The sequence below is a fragment of the Cetorhinus maximus genome, chromosome 13 (assembly GCF_964194155.1).
Source record: "Cetorhinus maximus chromosome 13, sCetMax3.hap1.1, whole genome shotgun sequence".
In the NCBI taxonomy this organism is placed as follows: domain Eukaryota; kingdom Metazoa; phylum Chordata; class Chondrichthyes; order Lamniformes; family Cetorhinidae; genus Cetorhinus; species Cetorhinus maximus.
In genome coordinates, this window is record NC_135891.1 from 1,338,148 (window position 1) to 1,363,223 (window position 25,076).

Genomic DNA, 25,076 nt, shown 5'->3' on the forward strand with positions numbered 1-25,076 from the left:
ATTCACCAGCTTCTTGCTTCCCTTCTGCTTGGATCTCTTAATTAATAAGATAGCTACTTAAAGGGTTATTCAACTTGTTTACGTTTTTCTAATTTTCAGCTCTTTACAGACACTCCCTAACAACAGTTACTCGCCAACCAACGTACGGCTCTCTGTGATGTCAGTGTTTGATTTTTTTTATCTCACCCGCACCTCCCCACCGCCCTAGTTTTTCCTGGAACCGGTCACTAGGCTGTTACCAGAGGTTACAGCTTGAGGGGTGCCAGTCCTCATCAAGCATGGCTGACCAGGAGACTCTCCTGCCCTTACCACCTGCCACAGGTTTCCTGGAAGGATTTATAGGTTGATAACCAACCTGCCTGGTCACCTTATGAATGCACCTTCCGTGGCGTCAAATCCTGGAGCGGATCTCCAACCCAGAGCTTCTGGCTCAGAGGCAGGGACACTACACACTGCACCACAAGACCTCTATATAAGACATGTCTATGCAATCTGTACTCATAATTTGGGTCTGATATCACACTGGCGATTCCAGACCTAGTTTATGTTAAACACACCCCCCAAATATAAAGAAGCAACAGATAAATCATCAATGAAGATGAGATCTATCTATATTACTCTCACCTGATCAGTAACAATCTCATGCAGATCAGGAATGCTAAGATCAGCTTTCACAAACGGAATTTTGTCTACTTCCTCAGGGAATGGCCGATGCTTGACATTGTACTTGATTCCCACGTCATCTTTAGGAGGAGGATGAGGCTCCGGAACAAATGCCTATGGATGACATTATAGTTACATTACAACTGGTTTTTGTGCATGTTTTTCTCCTCCCATCTCTTCTTGCTGGGGTGTGGTTCCATTTACGATTGCCAGAAAGCAACTTTATTACGGGGACTTTCACAGTCAAACCCATGACACACCTTCCACAAGTGCACTTCCCAGCAGGATTGACTGGATAATGATCAGGGGGAGGAAGCTGGACTGACTATTCCTTCTCCACACTGAGGGCAATGGTAGGAAGGTACAGAGTGAGATTGATTATGGCCCTCGTGATCTTAGAACTGCTAACCCTGCAAAGACCAGGAACTGGAGGCAGTCTGCACAGCTCAGTTCCACATTGTCTGCACAGCTCAGTTCCACATTGTCTGCACTACCTGGAAAGCAGGAACTCATGTCTTAAATATTGTTATGAAGTTGTACTTTACAAGAGGGTTTTGTTTTAAAATGTCCCCATTAAGGTACAATTCAGGTTTCTGGAAACACACCAGCTCAGAGACATGCCATGTGGTCTGGTTGTCATGGGGGGGGAGAAACTCAAACAGAAACCTATTGAGATCAAGTGACAGCTTTCACACCTTGACACAAGAAAGCAGAGAAAAAGGACAGCTGCTTTTGAGACACAGGGAGACACAAGGCGGACACTGCTGTGGAGAAGCAGAAGGACCATTTTGTGTTAACAACAAAGCAGGATGCCCTTGACAGTGTTTCCTGTTCGAAAGGAAGGAGACAGAACAGACGGGGTCTTTGGAGATTTAAGGAACAAGGAGTCGCTGTGTTGGGCCTTGCTCGTGAAAAGCAGATCTGGAAGACTCAGGCTGAGTGAATCATTTTCAAAGGGCACTAAAAGTTCTGACCTGGTATGGCAGAGAGAAGTCAGCCTAATGCAGAGCTAGGAGTTGCTTTGCATTTGTTAATCTGCCAGGTGTGTGGTGCATAGAGATAGGGATTGTAAGACATTTCTTGATTGTGTAGGTTAGTTAACACGAAAGCACTTTTTAAATTTGGGGTATTAGCTGCCTGTAAAGTAAGGTTTGATCTATGTTGGCTTTAGTTTGTTAGTTACACTAAAAGTCTTAAAACGTGCGATCTTGCCCTTTGGTTATTTTCGTCAGTTGCTGGGAAATTCACCTCTTATAAAAAAAAAGTTAGCAGTCTCTCAGGGGTCGTAACAATATACATGGCTCACGTTGAGAATAACCAATTAATTTCTTTGTACAGAGAGTTATTGTTGCATGGAATGCTTTGTCACAGGGAGGCATCTTTTAAGGGAATATTGGATAAATATTTGAAGCAGGGAAAGACACAGGGCTTTTGGGAGCATGTGGGATTAGCATTGGGTTGCTCTAGAAAATTGCCTGCACAGACATGTGGAGCTGAACAGCCTCCTTGTGAGTTGTAAACATCTACAGTTTGATGGAGGGTGCTCTCTAAAGTTACAGCTACAGATGTTGAACTGCAAATATTCCAAGCACTGCAACAGCTTTGTGCCATCACATGAAATCACAGGTACAGGTTCAGTGTTGTAATCAACAACCTGCAATTCAACGAACAAGGAATCACATGCTATTTCTGGCAATATCTGCTTAAAGGACTGGACACTGGAAGCTACTATGCTGAACACTTTCATTATTATGTGGGCAAGATCTCCAAAGCATTGGCTGCTGCTGTATTTTCTTCTGACTAGCAGTGATTGCACAATGAATAGAATTTTACACAATTATGGCGGTTGCTGATTTATTTCATTGCTTTTATTGTTTCAGTAAAATAATGAACCTATTAGTTGAACTGATCAATAGAATAAGTTGCAAAAACAGAAAATGCTGGGCAAACTCAGCAGGTCCAGCAGCATCTGTGATGAGAAAAACAGAGTTAATGTTTCGAGTCCTTATGACCCTTCAACAGAATAAGATGTTGGAACACCAGATAATACAGGTGCTGTTGCACTGAATTCAAACCTTCTGGCTTGCTCGAGACCCCCTTGGCTGGTGATAGAGTTGCATGGTCCACGCGTGCCTCCCAGACATTCCCCGGATCAGGACAGTAACTGAGGGGCAAGGATCTGTTGGGAAAGCAAACAAGACAATTCCCAAAACAATATCAAAGTGCAGCAAAAAATCTGCAATGTGTAAAAGCTTATGAAGTAATGTATTTTCCCCCTGTCCAGCTGGGTCTCCCCTCCTCAAACAGTAGGTAGGTGGCTGCTGGCACCCTGCTCTCAGATTCCCATTGATACCATTCTGAAACACTGGTAGTGCCCCACAGCATCATGGCCGAGATGAGGAACTCAATGTGTAGAGGAAGGACTTTTTCTGAAAGGTATCTTGTCCACTCTCCCATTGGAGCGACCATGTATTTCCAACATTTGTAGCTATTTTTTCCTCTATTTGTCTGGTGGAAATTACAGGCACCAAGCCACATTCCATCACTCTTGCAGGGCTGGGGACAGAGCCCTCCAATTCCATAACGCCACAGCTCCTAGTGACCTGACATTTTAAAAGTTTTTTGGGCAGGTCTGAGTATACAAAACAGGGAGTGGAGCAGCCAACAGCATAGGGAAACTTCCAGTCACACTTTCAATACATTCAAGGTGTTTTTGGATGATATAGCATTTTTTCAAGAAAGCCTGAGAGTTGATTACACCCTGTGCACTTATCTGAAGGGAAGTGCTGACTGGCACAAAAAGCTAACGAATTGCTGGCACACAGCCCAGGTTAAAAACTCTTTGTCACCATTCCCAATTACTAATCTGACTATATTTAGCTTAAAGCAACAGAGAAACTCTTGTAATCCAAACATCTAAAAATGAACAAGCTATGGTTGGTAACTGATTTGCAAGGCATGGCAAAAGCACAATTCAGATCGTAGAAATCAGAGTTTCACTGTTAGCTTCAGGGTCAAGTTGCAAAAAAACCAAAACAGTTGGACTCAGCTCAGTGAAGGCAGGTGCCACAGGTCGTACGTACCACTCAGACTAGCTAACTGTAGCTTGCAACAAGTGCAGAGAGATGAGATTTCTGGACGAAATGCTCCAGAAGGTGGTAAATCCAACACAAAGTGAGGGGGGTTTTGGGAGTTGAAAAGCATAGTGGAAACAGGAGGTACCACAGGATTGCACAACACAGGAAGACATTCAGCTCAACGCAAGGGCACTGGCTCTCAAAAACAGCAATCCACTTAGTTCCGTTCTCTTAAACTCTTAAATATTTATCTTCTATGGTGATTATCTTCCCTAGAGAGTAATTCTAGAAAATCATTTGGAATGTTAGCTGCTTTTAGTTCAACTCTGTTGCATCCTTAATGGATCTCATTTCTTTGCTAATCCTCGCTGTTAAGATCAAAGAACTGCTTACTGTTGCATTTGGCTGCTACAACAGTGCTTATTACTTGTTTTTCCTTTGCTACTCTGATAGGTCACTTTACATTTTTTGCAGGTTCTTGCATTCTTCCCAGTGGTTTCGCTAAGGTAGGTTTTTCTTTTGTTCTTTCTATTGCCTTGCTAATATATTTAGAGCCACATTTGTTTGGGCCACACTTACACACTTCATTATTTGTTTTGTGACCAGTCGTATGTCTTTGTTTTCTCTTTGTATTCATCCCAGATTTTCTTGAGTACTAGGTCTTGTCATTTTTTGAAATTGTTCCTTTTAAAGTTATCATCTTAGATATTGGCTTATTGCATTGGTTTATTCAAAATTATGTCAAATTTAATCATGTTATGGCCGTTGATGCCCTGGGGTGCTACTATGTTCATTCCCAGCATGCTGTTCCAGTCACTCGCAATGACAAAGTTAAGATACAAGTTGGCTCTTGTGATACCCTCAACGCACTGGGTCTGAAAGTGGTCACGCATTCCATCAACTAACTCCGATCCTGAAGAGCTTGGATATTCCTAGTTCATAATCAGCTGGGTTAAAATAATCTTAAAATGAAAGATCTGCAAGCTGCCAATAAAGCTGGGGTACAAAGAGCAGTGGGTATTGTCTCCGAGCAATTGAACTTTATGCTTCTCGGCCAATCACAAAAACAAAACAAGAGATTGAGAACTCACTCTGATCATTGCCCAGGGGCTGTTCCAACATTGCTAAAATGATACTGTTGTCCAAGACAAAGTATCGGAAATGGTTCTTGCTGGTTGAGGTCAACCTGGAGTATTTGATTAGTGTCTCTTCGTTGAGAAGACTGCATGGTGAGGCGGGGCCACTGGGAGAGGGGAATGCTCCGAGCAACTGCATTATGCTAGGAAGAGGAAAAATAAGTATAATATCCATTATATCTGTACAAGTATACTCATTTAAAGAGCAGCACACAAGTTTATTTAAATCTACATTAATGAAGAAACTTAACCTTAAGCAGCCAGCATATTCAGCAAAATTCAGGTCTCTTTGGTCTGACTGATCTCATCTATTTTTAGCTCTTCTATTAAGACATAGAAAATAACAATAATCAGAAAGAACTTGCATTTATATACCACCCATCATGTCCTTAGAATGACACAATAAAATATTTTTGAAGTGCAGTCACTTATGTCAGATAGGGAAACTCAGCACTCGAGGTCTAACAGATGAGATGAGATTTTTATATATTTTTAAAAAAGTAATTCAGAATTTGGGTGTCTCTGGCAAGGTCAGCAATTATTGTCCACCCCATATTTCTTAAACCAAGTGGTTTGCTAGGCTACTTCAGAGGGCTGTTAAGCATCAACCATACTCGTATGGTTCCAAGGCTGGGTAACGATGACAGTATTCCTTCTCTAAAAGGCATTAGGGAATCCATCAGGTTAATTCAAGCAATATTGTCATAAAGTGAGTTCAATGCCTTACCAGGTGAGTGTAGCCTCAGCAGCATCCTTCACTCTCATTGAAGCAGGGTTCGGCTCCTTATCTCCCTTGTATCGCACCTCCTGATCACTGGTTTTAGACTTGCTTCCTGAGATACCCAGCTCCACAATCTCCAACACCTCTATCAGACAGTCCTGAGAAAGCAGCGTCATGAACACTTTAATCACAGAAAATGGCTCATCTTCAAGGACTAACATCATTCTGGAAGAATTTGTGTCTTAAAAGACACTGTCCTTAAAGGGTTGACGCAGGGCTCTGATTGCTATTCCTGGAGAAAACATCCTTTTACAAGAAAAGGTAACTAAGCAGTTTTAAAAAAACTGGAAACCTCTTGACCCTGGTGGGCTGTTTACAAAAGGGGTCATATGGTAGTTTATGGCTCTGGAAAAAAAGCCATGCCTGGAAAAACTGTGGTTAAAAGTTGGTTTTGGTTTTGCTTTGAAAAGAGAAAGGGCCAAATGCTTGTGAAAGGAAGATTTGCCTTTTAGCAGTCCAGAGCCAGTCCACAGCCGGAAGTAAATACAAGCTGCTCCTAAGTTGCTACATGCTGGAATAGAGTACCTGCAAGTGTTCCTCGAGTCCACCTGAAAAGTAGTGCAAGAGTTATCAACTGTTTCACATATCAGCGCTGAGACCCCAAACGTATAACTATATATAATATATATATTTATAGTGAGTGAGTGACTGAGAGTTAGTGTCTCGAAAGAGTAATTAGTATACTTTCATATTCCATACTGTTTGCTAATAAGCTTTGCCTTTCTATTCGACAAGAATGGTTTTATAACAAACTAATAAGTTTGTTGTTTATTGAAAGAAACCTGGTTAAAGTCTCTCTTCTTCTGAGTAACAGTAGTGAAGGTAAATGATTGGCCACTTTGGTGTGTGAATTAAACATTTAAACTAATGGTGCGACCTGTGGAGTAGTGGGGCTAGTCAAACTGTGCACTCCTCCCATCCCGGTGTAACAACATGAAGGAAGACTGAAAAAAAAACACAGCAAACTTCTGAAGTCAAGGAGGTACAGCCACACTCCTCACTCAGTCTTTTAAATGTATAAAATTAAACTTCTCCGCAAAGCACATCAGTTTAACTTGTCTCCTTGAATTAATTTTAAACAGCTCTAATCTTTCTGTTCCAATTGTATAGTAGGGATGAAGCTTCATTTGTGGTTTTCTAGCAAATCTGGGAGGTCATCTTGCTTCTGCACTTTTTACATGTGTGTAACTCTTAATAACAAATCCTGAATTGGAGATGATGATGTTGGAAAGCTGCAGTAGAATTGAGGAGATGAGAGAGGAAAGAACAAAGGGCTGAAAGATAGCACAAAAGCTCTACATATCAAACTACTATAAAAGAACACAGTACGACATGCAGAACAAAGTTAACCAGTCATTTATGCTTGTTGTGAAACGTACCTTTTCATTTAGCATATCTGGATGTTCTGTCAGCCAGGCACAGAGACACTGGAAAGCTGCCACAATCATGGAGTGTAGATCTCGGGAGTGAAATGGGGCGGGTCTGCTACACTGGTGCACAATGTAACTGCACACCGAACTAACTGCACGCTTTCGGTCTGTTGAATCCACGCTCACCTTCACCTGTTTTAAAGAAGCAATTTGTATTCAATTTGGGGATAAGGGTTGAGAAAAGAACATGAAAAGGAGGCTGGAGCTAGGTTTTGTTTTACAATTTCATTATGTAAATACAGATTTCTCTAAAGGTTTTTTAGAAATACAGGAAAAGGCAATTAGACACAGTGAGCAAATTGGCAGAATTTTATTGAAAAGGTTGGAGTCCTGACAGCAGGCGGGAATACATGTCAGTAACATGCACAGCCGGCCAGTGGGACATCCCCCTCGATGGTACGGGTTGTAGCTCCTGAATAAGTTGCTGTCCTGTGCAGGATGGCCGCCTGCCCCAATCAGAGGGCCACCAGCTCAGGAACCTCAGCAGTGCCAACAAGATCAGTGGCCACTGCTGAAGAAGGGAAGGGCCCTGCAAACTGCACCAGGTAAGTTGCAGAAAATTTTAAAAAGGAATAAAAATTATATTGATGGAGGGGAAAACCCCCTCCTGAGTTACTTGGTAGGGCTGCCTTCCCTGCCCACAGCGCCCCCCACCACCCTATTGCATAAAAATCACCACCACTCCCAGGGCTGCTGCTGGGGGAGGCTGCCAGCATCTGGCAGGTGGTCAAACCGCCAACGGCAAGATGCCAATGGCCTGGTAAAATGCCCCTTCACAGCATATTGAATATAGTGAAATCAAGCCATTCACTACTTCCTCTTTTGCAAATTCGCTTATCCGTGCAAAAATCTTTGTACGCCAGTTCACCCATTGCGGGCCCAAACGTTCACTTATCCGCATTTTAAGAATAAAAAAAATAGAAGCCATCTTTAGAAAATGCTGAAGGAAAGAAAAAATGCCCAAATAAAGTTAAAAAAAGGTGCCCATGACATTTTTCCTGCAGTAGAAAGTACACATTGTGCATGCGTTGTCATGAAAATAATTCTCATAATATTGTGATTTATTGTAAAGGTAGGTTAATATTGGGGTTTGGATAGTTTCTGTGTGTGTGTGAGAGAGAGAGAGAGAGAGTGTGTGAGGGATTTAATTGAATTGCAGACAACTGGTCTGGAGGCTTTGAGTCATCAACAAGAAGCTGGGTTTGAAATGCTAAATACGTAAACATAGCTGAAGTTTTAGAATGCGAGGTTTGAGGAAAATTCGCATTTTTAGATAAATTAGGGTCGGTTGAATTTCAAAGAGATGGTAAGAGGTTACACCTAGCCATAAGAAGCTAAGCCAAACAGCGTATTTATTTTCCCATAGGCTGCTGATTAAATTAGTACTATGAAAAGATTTATATTATGAGAAGGTAAAGTTTCAAAAACATATCGGAACAATGGAATTTGCATTAAAATGGGAGAAACATATGTAATGGAGATGAGGCTATGTGTCAGAGGAGAAGGCATTTTAAGATCTAACACAAGTGTGAAAAGCCTCCAGCCTCTGTGCATCAAGTTGCTGTCTATAGGAACCGAAGCTTAGAAAACTCACTTCGAATATCATTGTTCAGGGTAGTGTGTGCTTTGCCTGGTTCTGTTGAAATCTTTTTTGTTTTACTGTTGCCTTAACAGTAGTGTAACTGGGAGCCAGATTAATTAGGGGTTTTAGGAGTTATTATAGTAGTAATTTATAGACCCATGTAGGTGCTTGAAATCTTTTCTTTTGTTAATAAATGTTTAATTTAGTTTTCTAAAAACCTCTGAAGTTCTGGTAGTCTTATTACTGTTGAATTCAGGGCACGCACCTCAAAATAAAATACAAATTGCAAAACAGTTGTGACCGTGTGATCAAGTTTCCCTGGTGAATTTGATAAGCCTGGCACACATCTGCCACATCATAACAGCATCACCTGTTTACATGTGGATATTCCTTGTTGATGTGATTTAATTCCTGATCACAGTCCACCTTCACTCTCAAGTACTATGAGACAAATTTTACATTTTTCTTGTTCTTTTAAACAATTTCTCCAGCAAATTTCTCCTTTAAATTCATTAAAAACAGTTTTTATTGCCTTTGATCTTTTATAGTTATATAAAATTGTAGGACAGCTGGAACCTAATTGACTTCCATTATAAGGTATGTACATCGTTTGCGATTTCGCTGTTTGCAAAGTTTCTGGGGAACGTAGCCCCTGCCAACAGTGGGATTTTACTGTATTTAAATGTGCTTCCTGCCTTGTGACAGGAAGCCTGCCCGCAGCAGTTTCCACTGTCGGCAAAATTTCCCAACGGTGGGACATGGTCAGAGGTCAATCCAACACACACACATTTCATTAACACAAATAGAAAATATTAGGGGAACTGTTTTTCAAACTCAAGACAGCTAACACAGACCTAGATTGCTAAGGGATTGTGAAACCTTCTGCTGATGCACAAAAAAAGCCAAAGTACAGGAACAGAGTCAATAAGGGACACCCGAAGGCCAAATTTGGCCTGTAACCTGGACTTCTAACAGTAAATGGAGGGTGTAGAACAGAGAAGAGATCTTAAGGTTTTATTTGTCAAATACCGTACTTGTTTAATTTTTTGGTCACTTCTGCAGTGCTCAGGCCACTAGTTTAGCTCTATAGTGTGGAGCAGAGACCACTATTTAAATGATGCACACAAATGTTTTTGATGCACACAAAGCAACTTAGTTTTGCCTTCTGAACTGTAAAGGAATTCATCCACCACATCTCTACTTAATGTATCTAATTTTCCCCTCAGATTTACTACTGGATTTGAATTATATTGCAATATAAACCCCACATCTTGTGTAACATGCTCTCAGTTGCTATCTTGAGATAAGAGTACTTGCTGTGAAAATTTAAAAACCTTAAATAATTGACCACTAGAACTCTCAAGCAGCAGTCATTCACGTGTTGAGATCATGTCAAGATAATCTGCAGAAGGTTAGCACATAAAAAAACCTCAAAGGCTTCAAGTTTCCAGGAACCTAAAAATATCATCTGTGCAGACCATTACAAATTATCTGAAGGCACTTATCACATACAGCATGCAGTTGTGAAGCTAATTGCGCATCAGTGTGTGGGGCTATCTTGCTTCATTTCACAATTTCAGTATGCTGTCAAATCTAATTTCAAGAAAATGAGTATTTTATAAACGGGGGTCAGAGCTTATTTAAATGTTGAGAGTGAAGGTAGTCATGTGTACAAATGTACATACAGGTATTTTGTGCACGCGAGTCTGATTTGCAGCTAGGCAAAAGATGATGTTGGAAGCTGCAGAAAGTCACTGCAGAATCACTGTATCAATGTGCCTTTTGCAATTTCCTTTTTTGGTCAGCTGGTTGCCTGACATTCACAGAAGCCCAACATCGCGTTCAAGAGTCCAAATCAAGCTATTGAGAGATTCCCCAATAAAGCACACACCATCTCCTCACTTGCTTCTCGTCAGATCTCAAGTGCAGGTCAGCAAAGTCAAGATTTAGGGACACCCAATACTCCACTCAAGCAGGTTTGGGGAAGAACATCGGATTTATCAGTCATTGCTGAGTACAGAGAAACCTAACTGATCAAGAATGAGAAGGAACTTAAAATCAACAGGAAACCATCCTGAATAATTTTTGTGCAATTGCACCCCACTGATCCTCTAGGCTGCAAAGGGCTGCGTCATGATCAACAATTCGCGACTCTCTGAAGGCACATCAAGTAAAGATCCTCTGCTTTTACCCAACAGCTTTCCTTCCCTTTCCAGTTATAACTTGCTTAATGCATGAGTGACCAGTAGCGTCCAGATTCAGTCTGTTTGTTGCTTCATATGACTTCAAGAGCAATAACTCACACAATTAGATGCATTATAATAGAACATGCAAAAAAGTTTAACTATCACTGTACCTTGGCTAACCCGGAGAGCAATTCAAGTGCTGCCAATGAGATGCTCATGTCCTGTCTCCACTGAGAGTTCAGTCTCTGCGTTACCAAATGGATACTGCGAATCAGTAGTCCCGATGCTGTATCTGTATGAAGAGCTATGATATAACCCCAATACCACACACCACGGGGAGGGAAAACAACTGGGCATTAGTAACTACAAGCAAAGCAATCAAAACAAGCACACGCTCACAATCCATGCAGCAAAGAACAGCAGTCAAAAAAGGAAAACTGCTTCCATCCCAGTAGCAATGAGGCTGTGTCCATTTGGTAGTCATTCACCTCAGCGTTAGAAAGGACCCAAGTCTTCATATCAACAATGTGGGCCAAGGTGCTCCACTTCATGGACCAATTTTAGAGCAAATAGTACAGATCGAAAGATGAATTCAACTTGCAGGGCTGTTTCAGTTAAACGTAATACTTTGCCAAAAAAACTATGCTTTTCAATCCAGTGTTCAGTCCAAAGCATCTGATCTGAGATTGCCAAAATCAGATTAATAGCCCCCAGCTTTATTCAATCATTCTGTGGAATGGTTTAGTTGAATGTAAGAATGAGCTATTATCAGTGAAACAAAGGGTGGGGAGGTGGCTAATGTAAATTTTACAAAATTGATGGATATAGATCCAGCATTTCAAACCTAATTTTAATGAGATAATATCCACCTAGTTCCCGGATACAAGTAAGATACAATAATTTAAGAACAATAGGACTTTGAGGGTAGGAGTGGGAGGAATGGTAGAACCCTATTTGATCCCAAACACTTATTGTCATTGCCTGATGGGATCTTGGTTCTGAGAAACAAAGTGAGAGTTCTGCGTGGGAGCGTCGGAATAGGGGGAGCACTCAGTCCCTTAAACTTGTTCTGCCGATGAATCAGATCACGGGTGATCTGCATCTTTGATAGCTTTCAAATTACTAGTAAAGTTTTACTCTCAACAACATGACCAGTTAAACTGAGACTGGTGCAATGATTAGAAGAATATATTTCAGTGGTTCTTTAGTTTAGTTTTCCCCCTTTAGTTTTCTCCTGAAGGAGTTTATCCATCTGCCTGTTTCACTGGGGTACAGTTCCACAGGTGGCAGCTGCACAAGTGGCCAAATTTCATACCTAAAGTTTGACGACCTTCAGACAGGTATCCAATTATTGAGGACATTACAGCAGAAACAGGCATTCAAGCTGTTCTTCAAAGATGGTAGGGCTGTTACTGAAAGGTCAAGATGAAATGGACTAAAGCGTCACCTTGACTGAGTCTAATTACAAGTCTCATTCCTCTATCGCATTTCACTAACATGCCAATTATAAAATTTGGTCTTTGTGACTAATGAATAATTATATTCTTTCCACTGGACAATTCCAAGCAAATGTGCTCGAGATACATGATGGTAAACCCTATTGGCAAAAGAGCCTAAATAATCATTGGACAGGGGATTATCTGAAGAAAAAACAAGCCCAATCAGGACTCTAGTGGACAAATCAGAAGGGAATTGGCTCTCCTGCCCAATAATAAACGACAAATTAGAAGCAAAAATAAATTGTTGTACATGACAGGTAAAATATACAGTATGAGGCTACTGTATATTGTTTATATGTAGACTTGCATGAACAAGCAAAAGAACTATCAAGATACTGTTCAGTAATAACACGGCAAATGATAAAGATGGTATCAACATGCACTTCTGAGAAATGTGACTATTAAATCTTTGAAGGTGTTTCACTACAGAATTAAACATCAAAAAATAAGTTTTGGAAATAATTCTAGAATTAAAGCACTTTGCCAACTTTAAACCTTTATTTTCAGGGGTGTACAGGAAGGCTTCCACTTTAGTTCTGAATTTTTAAATTTCCTTTTGCTTGGTGGTTGGCAAGTACCATTCTAAATATGGGCACATCAAAAAATATAGCAGTGTCAGAAATCTCAAAGTGAACAGCAAGGGAGATTTGAAGAGCTTGAACAAACAAATCGATTGAATGGAAGCTGGTTTGTATTGCTACCAGAATTCTATCTGGTAGACTGGAGCATTGCTCATCTGACTGAGGTGTGAAATATAGGCTCTGGCACTAGACCCTCTAAAAGTGATTGTTGTCACTCAATCCTAATTCAAGGTTTGACTTTATTTCATACCAAGGAGGTTGCTTTGATTTTACAGGTGGGGCTGATGGTGCAGGTTTATGAATCAAACAAGATGCCTGCATTGTGGTGGGAAACTCTTCTAAAGCAGAGGATGACACACAAACATCGATGATTTCTTAATAACATTCCACTTTATTGTGAGCATTTCATACTGCACTTGTGTGAAATATTTGGATAGGGAAGGCAATCACTGCAAACAAAGCATGCACAGGATGTGTTCTCGCTGGCAAAGTATTCCTGCGTAGCTGGATCTACAGTGGAAAGGTACAACTCTAGAGGAATTCTGATCTGATTGGAGTTTGTTTTTGTCAGAAAGTTCTACTTGACTGAAAAGGAAAATGCTGACACTACATGAACATTCCCATTCTTAAGTTCTAGAAAACAGGATTTCAGCTATGAGGAAAGATTGGAGAAATTGGGACTGTTTTCCTTGGAGAGAAGGCTAAGAGGAGACTTGATAAGAAGTTTTCAAAATCATGAGGGGTCTGGACAGAGTAGATAGGGAGAAACTGTTCCCGCTTGTAAATGGATCAAGAACCTGAGGGCACAGATTTAAAGCATTTTGCAAAAGAAGCAAATGTCAGGTGAGAAAAAACTTCTTCACACAGTGCGTAGTTAGGGTTTGGAATGCACTGCCTGGAAGTGTGGTGGAGGCAGGTTCAATTGAGGCATTCGAGAGGGCACTGGATGATTATTTAAATAGGAACAATGTGCAGGGTTACAGGGAAAAGGCAGGAGATTAGCACTAAGTTAAAATGCGCAGAGCCGGTGCAGACATGATGGGCCGAATTGCTGCCTCCTACACTGTAACAATTCTGTGAGGGAGTTACAGATACACAAGTATTTCTTGCCCTCCCACTCGTGCAGTCATTCTTCACACCAACTTGGAAAGTGAGTATTGGGGATGTTGATGGAATGTAACCTCGGTTAGGCCTGCTATAAGCACACACATACACACACTTGCAGCAAGACCTGGTACAAACAAATAAGCACACAAGCATGCACAAACACTTCTAGTTAGAGCTGGCACAAACGCACATACACACACTTCCTGGTAACTAGTCTGTGCACACACACGTAAAGCTATGGCTGGTGGATACTAATCAGGAGCAGGAGCTTAAGTGGATTTTGCCCCTCCAAGCCCAGATTCAATCTGACCAATTTGTGCCCTTCTAACCAATTCCAACAGCTGGCCAAGCTGACTTCAGCTAACTACTCAATGAGCTATAGCGGGGAATAGAGAGAAGTAAATAACATTTATATTCTAAATCAAATTGCTTTGGCTTATAAAAGTCAACAGAATCTGTATTGAAACAGCTTAAGTCACACTGTTATATCTGAACAACCTTTCAGTTCTGCAGAAAGCCAGCAGTAGCCAATTATCAGTGAAATGAGCCCCTGTACCAATCTTAAATTTAATTAACTTATCATGTATTTAGCACCATACAATTTCAATAAAAATGTTTCATAAAGAGACAGGAACAATAATCTTTTGGGTCCATCACTTATAATGTATCAGGAATACTATAAAATCACTACAGTGTGATTCCATTTGTGTCCAAGATGTTAGAATAGTAGTTTTTCCACCAAAAAAGGGATCTTGCTTCCTTTTGTTGAGGTTATATTTAACTAGAGTGCAAGAAAAGTGCCCCAAACCCACTGTCCCACCCACACCTTGGACTGAGAAATATACAAATCTCACTCAAGGGAATGGACGAAGAGACGGCTCGAATTAAAGTTAGCTACGAAATCCAAGCATAGCAGGTGCAGATGAAGCAGTGGAGACTTTCGCATTTGGAAATAAAAAGTCATGCAAAATAATAAAGGGATAATACTGGCTCAAGTGTCAATCAAATGCAAAGAATGATTTGAAATATGTGTTGTACTTTGTAAAGTCCCTTTAAAGCCAGAGATTTAATTTGTATGGTGATAAACACAATTGATGCAAGAATTTAAATTGATGAATAGTTTTCATGACACAAATACCTGTGCAACCTATTGGGAAGGGAGGCATACAAAAAAAAAAGAACAAAATTAACTTAACATGCGACACTGCAATGCTGTTTACAAACATGGTACAATAGGCATTTTAAAAATGGTCATGGGAAACATTCAACAAGGCATCTGTCATTTGCAAGAGTTCCACAGGTCAGGCAGACAAAATCAGACACACACTTTTTAGTACAGTTGAAACAAAAAAGCTAAGGTGGGGTGAGGCAGGGGAATAAAAATGGTATGGGCCCTTCGAGAACAATCACTATACAGTTCCTAGCATTTGTACTTGGTATGAAGTTGAAACACTTCGCTCCGTTGGTAGTGTTTGCGCCAGAGTTAGAAAGTTGTGGGTCAAGTCACACTCCAGAGGCTTCAGCACAAAAGTATCTAGGCTGACACTCCAGTGCTGTACTGAAAGAGTGCCGCACTGTCAGAGTTTGTCACAGTCACTATCTGTGAGATCTGGGCGAGAGGTGAAAGCAAAGCCCCTGCCTGATATCTTAGGAGGACGCAAAAAATACCAAAGCATTATTTCAAAGAGCAGGCAAGTTATCCCTGGTCAATATTGATCTCTCAATCAACACCACAAAAAACAGATTACTTGACCATTATCACATTGGTATTTGTGGGAGCTTAATGTGTTCAAATTGGCTGCTGTGTTGCCTACACTACAACAGTGACTACACTTTAGAAGTACTTCATTAGTTGTAAACTGCTTTGGAGCATCCAGAGGTCATAAAATGCACTTTGTAAATGAAAGTTCCTTTCCTTTTAAATTTTAATAGAGCATTTCATGCTTTATTTTTTAAAGCAAGGGTTTAGTGGAATAAGGCCTCAATAAGGAGTGTGTGGGGAACAGATTTGGTGGAAGGTTCTGAGAATCATTTTTCCCAGTCATTTGCCACTAACTCCATAGTTTTTGGCTAAGAGGAAGTCTGCTAATGGAGACACCCATGCTAAGCTATAAATTGTATTTTGGGGTGGGTGGGGTGGTTTGTACACTGAACTAATTCAATACATCCCTGGGCCTCTCCTTGAGGCTGCAGGCCATCATTCTGGTCTGTGTGCACAGCTGGGTTGCAATTTTGTCATTTGGCGGTCTTGGTATTTATATCCTCACCAAGGAGTGCGTGCTCCCATCCCTGGCATCAGCTGTCGGAATTTCTGTGCAAGGCTAATTTAGGCTTTGCCACAACCCAGCCTATATCCCAGCCATTCCAATGGGTTGACTGGAGGAAAGGCTACAGATTTTCAGCCCATAATCATTTTCAAAGACTAACAACATAACTGGAAGGCGACCTGCCTCTTTTCACCTGTGGAGATTACTCCAAAACAACAATGTTTGTGATTTTGTGCTGGTTCTTATCACAAACACAATTTAATAATTTTACATAATTTATTTTTATCTCTCTCAGGTTTGTTGAATTTTATGGTTTGTAGGAAATGAATAGTGCCTGTTCTCTTTCAGGAGTCCATAACACATTTGATGTTACTTGGTGTCTCATTTGAGGGCCACTAAACCTTTAGTTTAAACAGAACGCATCCAGACATCATTAACAACCCACTTCATAACTTAGTTATTTTCAAATGAACGAAAAAAATGCAATTCCTTTTTCATCAGCAGAAGTGTTTGTTGGGAGGGGGAAGGGTTTGAGACAATTAAAACAAGGCAGCTCTACACAAATAAGAAAAAGAAAAACAGCAGAGATATGAACATCTGGACAAAAAATATGAAGTGTTACAGTGAAATGAGAGTCTAGGTGGAGATCTGTAATACAATGAAGGCTTTTAATATTACTTTTGCTTTCTCTATAATGGTGTCTTTTAAAACAATTAACAATTGGGAGAAATGATTTGGGCACAAAAATAAAATGGCTTAGGTCTTTAATTAGTGGAACACAGCCAAGAGGTGAAGAGCTGCTATTGACTGACTCTCTCTGCTACCAGTGCCCACCATATCACACCTATGAAAGTTGTTCAGGGCAAACTTGGATACCTCTCATCTGTTTTCGTTGCTGACAATGGAAAAAATCAATCTGCACAAAGTTGCTCAATATATTCCTATAAGCTAAAATTATTTTTACCTCTGTTCCATAGTATTTCAAGCAAGGTCAGTTTTGGTTTTTGCTTTACTGCACAATAAATTTCATCCTAGGAGAAAAACCCTATCAGAATACTTGGACCTATCACTGGTGGCAGAGCTTTTGGATACCTTGGTCCTATGTCCCAAACTCCTTTGCTTCCATGCTTCTCTGTCCATTAAAAACCTTCTCAAAACCTATTTTTTCAACCTATCCATCTTTTCTTCTCTCTCCTCTGGCCTTGCTCTTACTACATATTTTGGGGTGGGGGGGGTGGGGAAATGGGGTTGTATTTTGTACATTGAAGTTGCTATGTAAATCACTTGGGGCAAAATTAATGGTTGGATAAATAACATTACTGCTTTAGCCAACTGTCCAAGGGGGACTGAAGACACAAAGATGATGGGTTAGTGATTGATCCTTCTGTCATGGCCAGGTTTGAGTCTCTGAGATACTAGATTTTCAAAATCTTTCAGCATCTGTACAGATAAATTGAATTAGTTCTTGGCCTGTCTGCTTGATACTAGGGATGACTCAACTCTGGCTGATAGTAAAACTGATTTAACCCCTCTCTTTCTCTCATTACATGTTTCCTAATGAAATAACTAAGAAAACTGGATACTGCTGGCCTACTTCTTAGAGGACGAAGCATTGAAGAATCTGACATACTTTGCCAGAAAATACGGAAATACTGAAGACAAATAACTAAAGAAATGATAGCCTGGAAATGTTAGACCTTTGTGCAAAGTTGATTTTTAAATATATATTTTACCTGGAACAGACATTACATAGCAATGGATACATTTCCTTTAAATCTCTCCCCAACCCCGCAGTCACTCTGAAACTGTAGTTTTTTAAAACATACTGATACATTTCACCCAACGATCCCTGCATTTCTGCTTTACAGGGTTTGCTGCAACTTCAAAGACAAAAACTTTTGAAAGTCATGAGCTGCAATTTCTAAAAACGTCTTCCTCAGAGATGAAGAATGTACTTCTACATACTGACAATATCAACACTATATTAATGGATGTGATTCAGTGTGTGGCATTCTTTAAATAGATGTACGAGACTGCAAACGCTGTGCATTAGGTCTCAGAACATCAACAGAACACCGACACCCTGGAAGATTAATTACTGTTGAATCTGTATACATGCAATCTGAATTAAGTAGATCCAATGCAATTTTCCAACAACGCTGGATAAGTCCCTGGGTCCTATCTCCACCCCTTATTGCAGGATAGCTCAAAACCCACACTACAATGCTGCAACAAGCTGCAGTAGTCTCTCTAGCTGGTGAGTAAATCAACGTCATGCAGAAAATTCTGTGCATCCTCTTTCTGAAAGCACAAAGATATGTTAAACCCAACTGTGTAATAGATATCGGATCTATATATATATATATATATATATATATATATAGTCTCCAAGCAGCAGGATCATAAGCAAGGCCACTGGGCTTTCAAACTCTGTACAATGTATTGCAATTCCACTCAATCTATTTTTTCTTTTATTGTCGTTCTGCTTTGTTTGATTATTGCATACACAAAGATTCTGCTATGTTCTTCCGCATGCAGTTCAACACCATGCTGAGCATTCCATGCTAAATTGTTAGAAATTCCTTATTGCTTTAAGTTAGTTCTATAGGTAACTCAGCTGCCTCTATAACACTGAAACAAAGGCAAGTTAAACATTTCAAAACCAAACTATTCTCTCAGATGATCAGAAGCAAACACTTAATTGACCAAATTGGTTTTTCAAACTTAAACAACTGGCTTCATATAAATAAGTTGAACAATTTGCCAATTCCAGAAAAGCAAAATGAAATGAGGTCTATGAATCGCACCAATAGTGACAAAGTTTGTTACTGATTATCCTAATTTGCAACCAGCCTAGGGGGATACCTGCCAACATGAACTGTGCAAGCCTGATAAGTCAATACCTGTGTAACCCAATAACTGACATCAGCCATCATACGAACTTTCTCACAAGAAACCCTTCTGAAAATGGCAAGTCTGGAGCTAAAACAGAGTATACGGGACTCCATAATGATACTTGGGTACCTTTACTGCTCTTAATCCTCCATAATCCTCACTTCAAATCCATGGGAGCGATTACTTGATTAAAAAAATTCTCTAAATGGTGCATAAAAGGGGTTGATATTGTTCCTTCACTTCGAATTTAAATGCGATGCTAGAAAGAAAGACCTTTCAGTTATAGAGCATGTTTGACTCTCTCAGGACATCCCAAAACATTTCATAGTCAACACATTCCCCTTGAAACACAGTCACTGAGGCAATGTAGGAAATGGAGCAGACAGCTTTCATACAGGAGATGGGGAACTCTTCTTGTTCTCCTTTGAATAGTGCCATGGGATGTTTTACATCCTAAAAGGGTAGGCAGGACCTCAGTTTAAACTTTCGTCTACAAGAGGTCATCTCCAACAGTGTAACACTTCCTCAGCAATGCACTGAAGTAGACTTAGATTAGGTGCTCAAGCCTCTGGAGTGGGGCATGAACTCGTGTATTCTGACACAAAAGCAACTGTGCTACCAATAAACTATGGGTAACAACCCCTTTGATTTTACCCAGCATTCACCAGTCTAATCGACTAAAGAGCTCTCCTTCTGGCTACTATATCTCAGACCCCTTACTGGGACAGAAGGATTTTAAGGAGGCAGTTCAGAGTATCAAATTCTGCATGACTAAAACTCAACTTTATGATCAGTGGGAGCAGTGGTCTCTGGGAGTTTTATCCAGCATTGTTACTAAGAATGAGCACGGTCCAACCAGACAGTCAACCTGGTTTCAATTCACAGAACACAGATAAAATGAATAGTATTTTAAGCTCTGCATGGAGTGCTGAAACTGTATGGTCTAGACTTCAGATAACTCTGTGCCTGCTGCTTTGAACCCATTAGTTGGTGTGCTCCTGTGGGTTGGGATAGTCCTGTTAATCCTCTAGGCTTGTACCAAAGGTTGAGTGCTCTGTCAGCATTTGCATTGTTGATACTTCAACAAGCAAAGACTAGAATTTCTGAACTCAATTGCTGCTTTGAGGGTTTTCTTTTCTGATAAGGGAAGTCAAAGGTCATTCCAATAATCTGGAAACTACGGTATAGCAACTGGGTGCCCAATACTTGTGAGAATATGTTCTTAAACATCATTACATAGTGAGGTAACCAACTTTTTGTTTTTACAAGGACATATTTCATCGAGATGAACAGGGAATTAGATTACACTAAGAATATGTTTTAATGCCAAGTATCTCTCACCATAATCCCGCAGAAGGGCCTGTGCTGGTCTTTCGCTATCTGGTGTTGTGGCTTCAGAGCTGCCAGTGCTGGTCATACTGATGCCACTGCTGTTTCGACTATGACTCTTGAGCGACACGTGAGTGCTATCACCAACACTCTGTAAAAGCATAAGCACAGGGCTCAAGAGGCGCAAACAGTTCTGGTCAAAACATTAAGCAACTAAACTGTTAAGAACTGAAAAGCCTCAAAAGGTAGACTGCACTTTCACTGTTTTGTAATCAATAGTTTTGCATTTATATTAAAAAAAATAATCCACAGTAGCCTCTGTCAAAGGTTTCAAATACACAACAGCTGCTCGCCAACTTACCAACTCCATTTCAGAACCGATAGCTTCCAAAAGAGCAGAATCTTGAACAATATTTAACATGGCACCTGAAAGGAAAACAGGCTTTTGATAACCGATTAAAATATTTGGCAACCATAAATCAGGGTATGAGCCAAATAAGATCCCTACCGACCTAGAATCATCTGTGTGTTGTTAGGATCGGTTTCAGTCTGTAGGGCACCAATTAACACATTGACAAGCCTCAATTTCAGGGAGAGAAAGGTAACTGGCTTGTCATGCGATGAGGAATCCTCGCTGCTGAACTTTCCTTCCAAAAGCACCTAGAAAGAAAAAAGGAAAAACTTGTGGACACAGCTAGCAATCCACTTAGTTTTTGTTTATTTTTTAACCATTTTCTCCCCACCAAGAATTTTGATGTCTGCTTTTTTCCCCCCACTGGCTGCCACTTGAATAACCTTATTAGATTGCCAGTTTTTCAAATGCAACAACAGAGTGTTTGCAAGGAATTGCTCTGTGGGGGGATACTGCAGCCAAGCACGATCTTGCCCTCACTGGCGCTGCTTTTGTAAAGCAGGGATTGCTGGACATCAATCAGAAGCAGAAATATGTCAACTTCCTAACCAGAAGCAACTGTAGCTTCCCAATCGCTGACAGCTGAGATCAGCTAATGCAGCAAAGGCTTTGGATCGAACCTGGAACCTTCAACAGTTTGGAACCATAAAGACAGACAGGGATATATCTATAAATGTGATATGTCTAAAATATGGGCACAAACGTCCCAAAGCAAAGGTGACAATTATTCAGCAAAAAAATTAAAGGCTGTTAAATTTAATTCATACTCCATCCAATGACATCTGTATCGCTGTTGACATTTTGTTTCCTTCACTGCTCTATTAGGTACAATCTTCAAAGTATTTAAGCAATCGATAATGAACAGTACCTCTGCTTTAACTGTCCCAAAGTGATGGGGGAGAGGCAGCATGGACAGTAGAATGTGGATTGATGCTCTCCTAAGTTCAGTGGGATTCACGTATGCTTTGAATTTTGAAAGCTCGCTGCAAAGAGGGGATGGAAAAAATAACACTTTACAATCAGTTGCTCAGATCCCCTATTTTCAAAATGTAGTACAGACAATGCAGTGGAATTGAAGATCAGTCTAGATTTTGTTACAGTACTAAATGCTTCGACTCCTCCTCTGATACCTTTTAATTACATGTACATAATGAACACCAAACAACACAATCTGTGGGACAGCAAAAGAGTGGGAGCAGAGGAAACAGCAGTTCAAAGGTCAAGCAGTGACGACTGAATGGAGGATGAGCAGTACTCACGTTTCTTCTCAAACCCGGATATATTATCTTGTATTATGCTGTTATTCTTTATAATGCACAAAAATTATTATTCACTATTCCTAGGAGTGAGAGGGTGAGGAAAGGGAGAAGAGGAAGCGGAAAGAAAGATAGAGGGAAAAGAGGGAGTAAGAATGGGAAAAGGAGTGAGAGAGCTCAAAGTGAGAGCAGAGACAAGGAAGGATGAGGGGGCAATACAAGGGGTAAAGGGAAACAGAAGGTGAGAGAAAGAGGAGAATGGAAGTTGGAGCAGGACAAGTTCAAGGAAGGTAAACAGGAAGTGGGGTGGAAGAGGTCCCAGTAGCTTTTGTCACACAAATGTCATGATTTAGTCACACAATTAATGCATAGAAGGGAGAAGGGATTTTTAATCTGAGAACATACTTACTGTTATTTACATTTCACTAGATGGCGCTGACATGCTTTTCCTCCATCTCCCAGTTTCATCCATGGCTAATCACTGAATCGCACAATCTTACAGCATTGAAAGAGGCCATTCAGCATTCTGTGCCTCTGCCAGTTCTTTGAATGAACTATCCAACTAATCCCACACCACAGCTCTTTATCCATAGCTCTTCAAATATTTCTTTAAGTATATTATCAAATTCCCTTTTGAGTACAATTTAATCTGCATCCACCACCTTTCAGGCAGCTCATTCCAGGTCACAACAGCTTACTGCATGAAAAATATTTTCATCTCCTTCCTGGCTTTTTGACTAATAATCTCAATGCTGTGCCTTCTGGTTACCGACCCTCCTATCAATGGAAACAGTTTCTCCCTATCTATTAAAACCTCCAAAATTTTGAACATCTCCATTAAAGCAGCTCTCAACCTTCTCTGTTACAAGGAGAATAAGCCCAGCTTCCCTAGTATCCTGTCTTAATTGAAGTGCTTCATCCCCAATAACATTCTAAGTAAACCTCCTCTGCACCCTCTCGAAGGTCTTGACATCTCTTCCGCAGTGGGGTTCCCAGAATTGTACTCAAATCTCCAGCTGAGGCCCAACTAGTGTTCTCCAAAGGTATAGCGCAATTTATTTTATTTTGTACTCCATTCCTTAGCCTTATCGTGTCCTGCCACCTTCAATGACTTGCGTGCATAAATGCCCAGCTCTCTGTTTCTATATCTCCTTTGTACTATTTAGTTTATATTGCCTCTTCTTATTTTTCCTAGCAAAAAGTATCACTTCACACTCCTCTGAATTCAATTCAATTCCGTCTGCTATGTGTTCACCCAGTTCACCAGTGTATGTCCTCCTGAAATCTGTTACTATCATTCACACTGTTTGCTGCATTTCCCGGTTTAGAATCATTTGCAAGCTTTGAAATGATGACCTGAACCTGGCTACGCAGGGTATTAATATACCAGAGTATTTCTACTGATAACTGTAAACGTGCTAATATATTAAATCTGAATAAAATTTGTGTCCAACAGATGCACTGCAGGAATTCACCAAGGCTCCTTAGGCAGCACCTTCCAAACCCACGGCCACTACCATCTAGAAGGACAAGGGCAGCAGATAGATGGGAACACCACCGCCTGGAAGTTCCCCTTCAAGCCACTCACCATCCTGACTTGGAAATATATCGCCGTTCCTTCACTGTCGCTGGGTCAAAATCCTGGAACTCCATCCCTAACAGCACTGTGGGTGTACCTACACCACATGGACTACAGCGGTTCAAGAAGGCAGCTCACCACCACCTTCTCAAGGGCAACTAGGGATGGGCAATAAATCGCTCGCCCAGCCAGTGACGCCCACATCCCATGAATGAACAAATTAAAATTAATCTCTTAAGTAATTTAAAACATGCATCCTTTTGAAAATGGGTAAATCTGCAGGTGAGTTGAACAATCTGTGGGTGAGTAAATGAAAAAACTTTATGAAGGCCGGGGTGGGGGCCGTGTTGGATGGTATTAGCCACGCAAGTTATTTAAATAATAACAAATACACTCAGGATTTTTACTAAAAACAATAACAGGATGCTAGTGGTGAGCCACCTTCTTGAACCTCTATGTGGTGAAGGTGTTCTTGTAGTGTTATTTTATAGGGAGTTCCAGGATTTTAAACAGTGATAATGCATGAGTGGTCGATATATGTCCAACTCTGGGTGATATGTGACATGGAAGGGAATGTGGAGGTGGTGGTGTTTCCATGCATCTAATCCCCTAATTCTTTTATGTTTGGAAGGTGCTGCCAAAGAATCCTTGGTGAGTTGTTGTAGTGCATCTTGTAGATGACGCACGCTGAAGCCACTGTGCATTGGTGGTGGATGTTTAGACCAGTGCATGAGGTGCTCATCAAGCTGACCAGTATGTCCTGGATGGTTTCAAGTTTCTTGAATGGTGTTGCAGCTGTACTCATCCAGACAAGTCGAGAGTATTTTATCACATTCCTGACTCGTGTCTTATAGGTTCTGGACAGGCTTTGAGGATTCAGGAAGTGAGCCTCGAGCCTGGCCTCTGAGGAGCTGGAGCAGCCTAGGTGTTTGTGTGACTGGTTAAGTTGAGCTGATACATGTTGACAGGTAGCGCTCTGCCCTGGGCACGTATTTGTACATTTGGCCCTTTATCTCAAATTAAACAGTGTGCCCAGACCACTTCTGCTGGGTTACTCCAAACAAGAAGCTGATTAGGAAAGGTCTAAATTTCAACTACAGTAAAACGAGTACATGTGTGAACCAATTAGAACCCATACAGGTACCCCCCGAGACCCAGCAAGTTTACCCATAAATCTGCAAGGTCTCTGAATTGATTCCCCACCTGTGTATAGCTAGGTAATCTTAGTCAGGGCATTGATGAAACAGCCTTTCATGGCCGGGGTTCTTGCTACTTATTAAACCAGTGACTTCTGAA

At 40.7% G+C, this 25,076-nt stretch overlaps 1 protein-coding gene across 6 annotated transcripts in view; it reads right to left on the minus strand.

Annotated features, from left to right (window-relative positions):
* ralgapb (Ral GTPase activating protein non-catalytic subunit beta) overlaps positions 1 to 25,076 on the minus strand; it is a 154,822-nt gene that overhangs the window by 41,944 nt on the left and 87,802 nt on the right. For 4 of the 6 annotated variants that reach the window (XM_078554819.1, XM_078554821.1, XM_078554816.1 and 1 more), the window contains 10 exons: positions 21,814 to 21,928; positions 21,046 to 21,193; positions 20,895 to 20,959; positions 20,546 to 20,684; positions 11,026 to 11,159; positions 7,037 to 7,219; positions 5,604 to 5,755; positions 4,832 to 5,019; positions 2,739 to 2,842; positions 625 to 777 (listed from right to left, as the gene is read on the minus strand). In XM_078554819.1, coding sequence (XP_078410945.1) covers positions 625 to 777; positions 2,739 to 2,842; positions 4,832 to 5,019; positions 5,604 to 5,755; positions 7,037 to 7,219; positions 11,026 to 11,159; positions 20,546 to 20,684; positions 20,895 to 20,959; positions 21,046 to 21,193; positions 21,814 to 21,928 — 1,381 coding nt within the window. The remainder of the gene's footprint in view (positions 1 to 624; positions 778 to 2,738; positions 2,843 to 4,831; positions 5,020 to 5,603; positions 5,756 to 7,036; positions 7,220 to 11,025; positions 11,160 to 20,545; positions 20,685 to 20,894; positions 20,960 to 21,045; positions 21,194 to 21,813; positions 21,929 to 25,076) is intronic. The other 2 variants (XM_078554820.1, XM_078554818.1) reach the window with 1 other exon arrangement.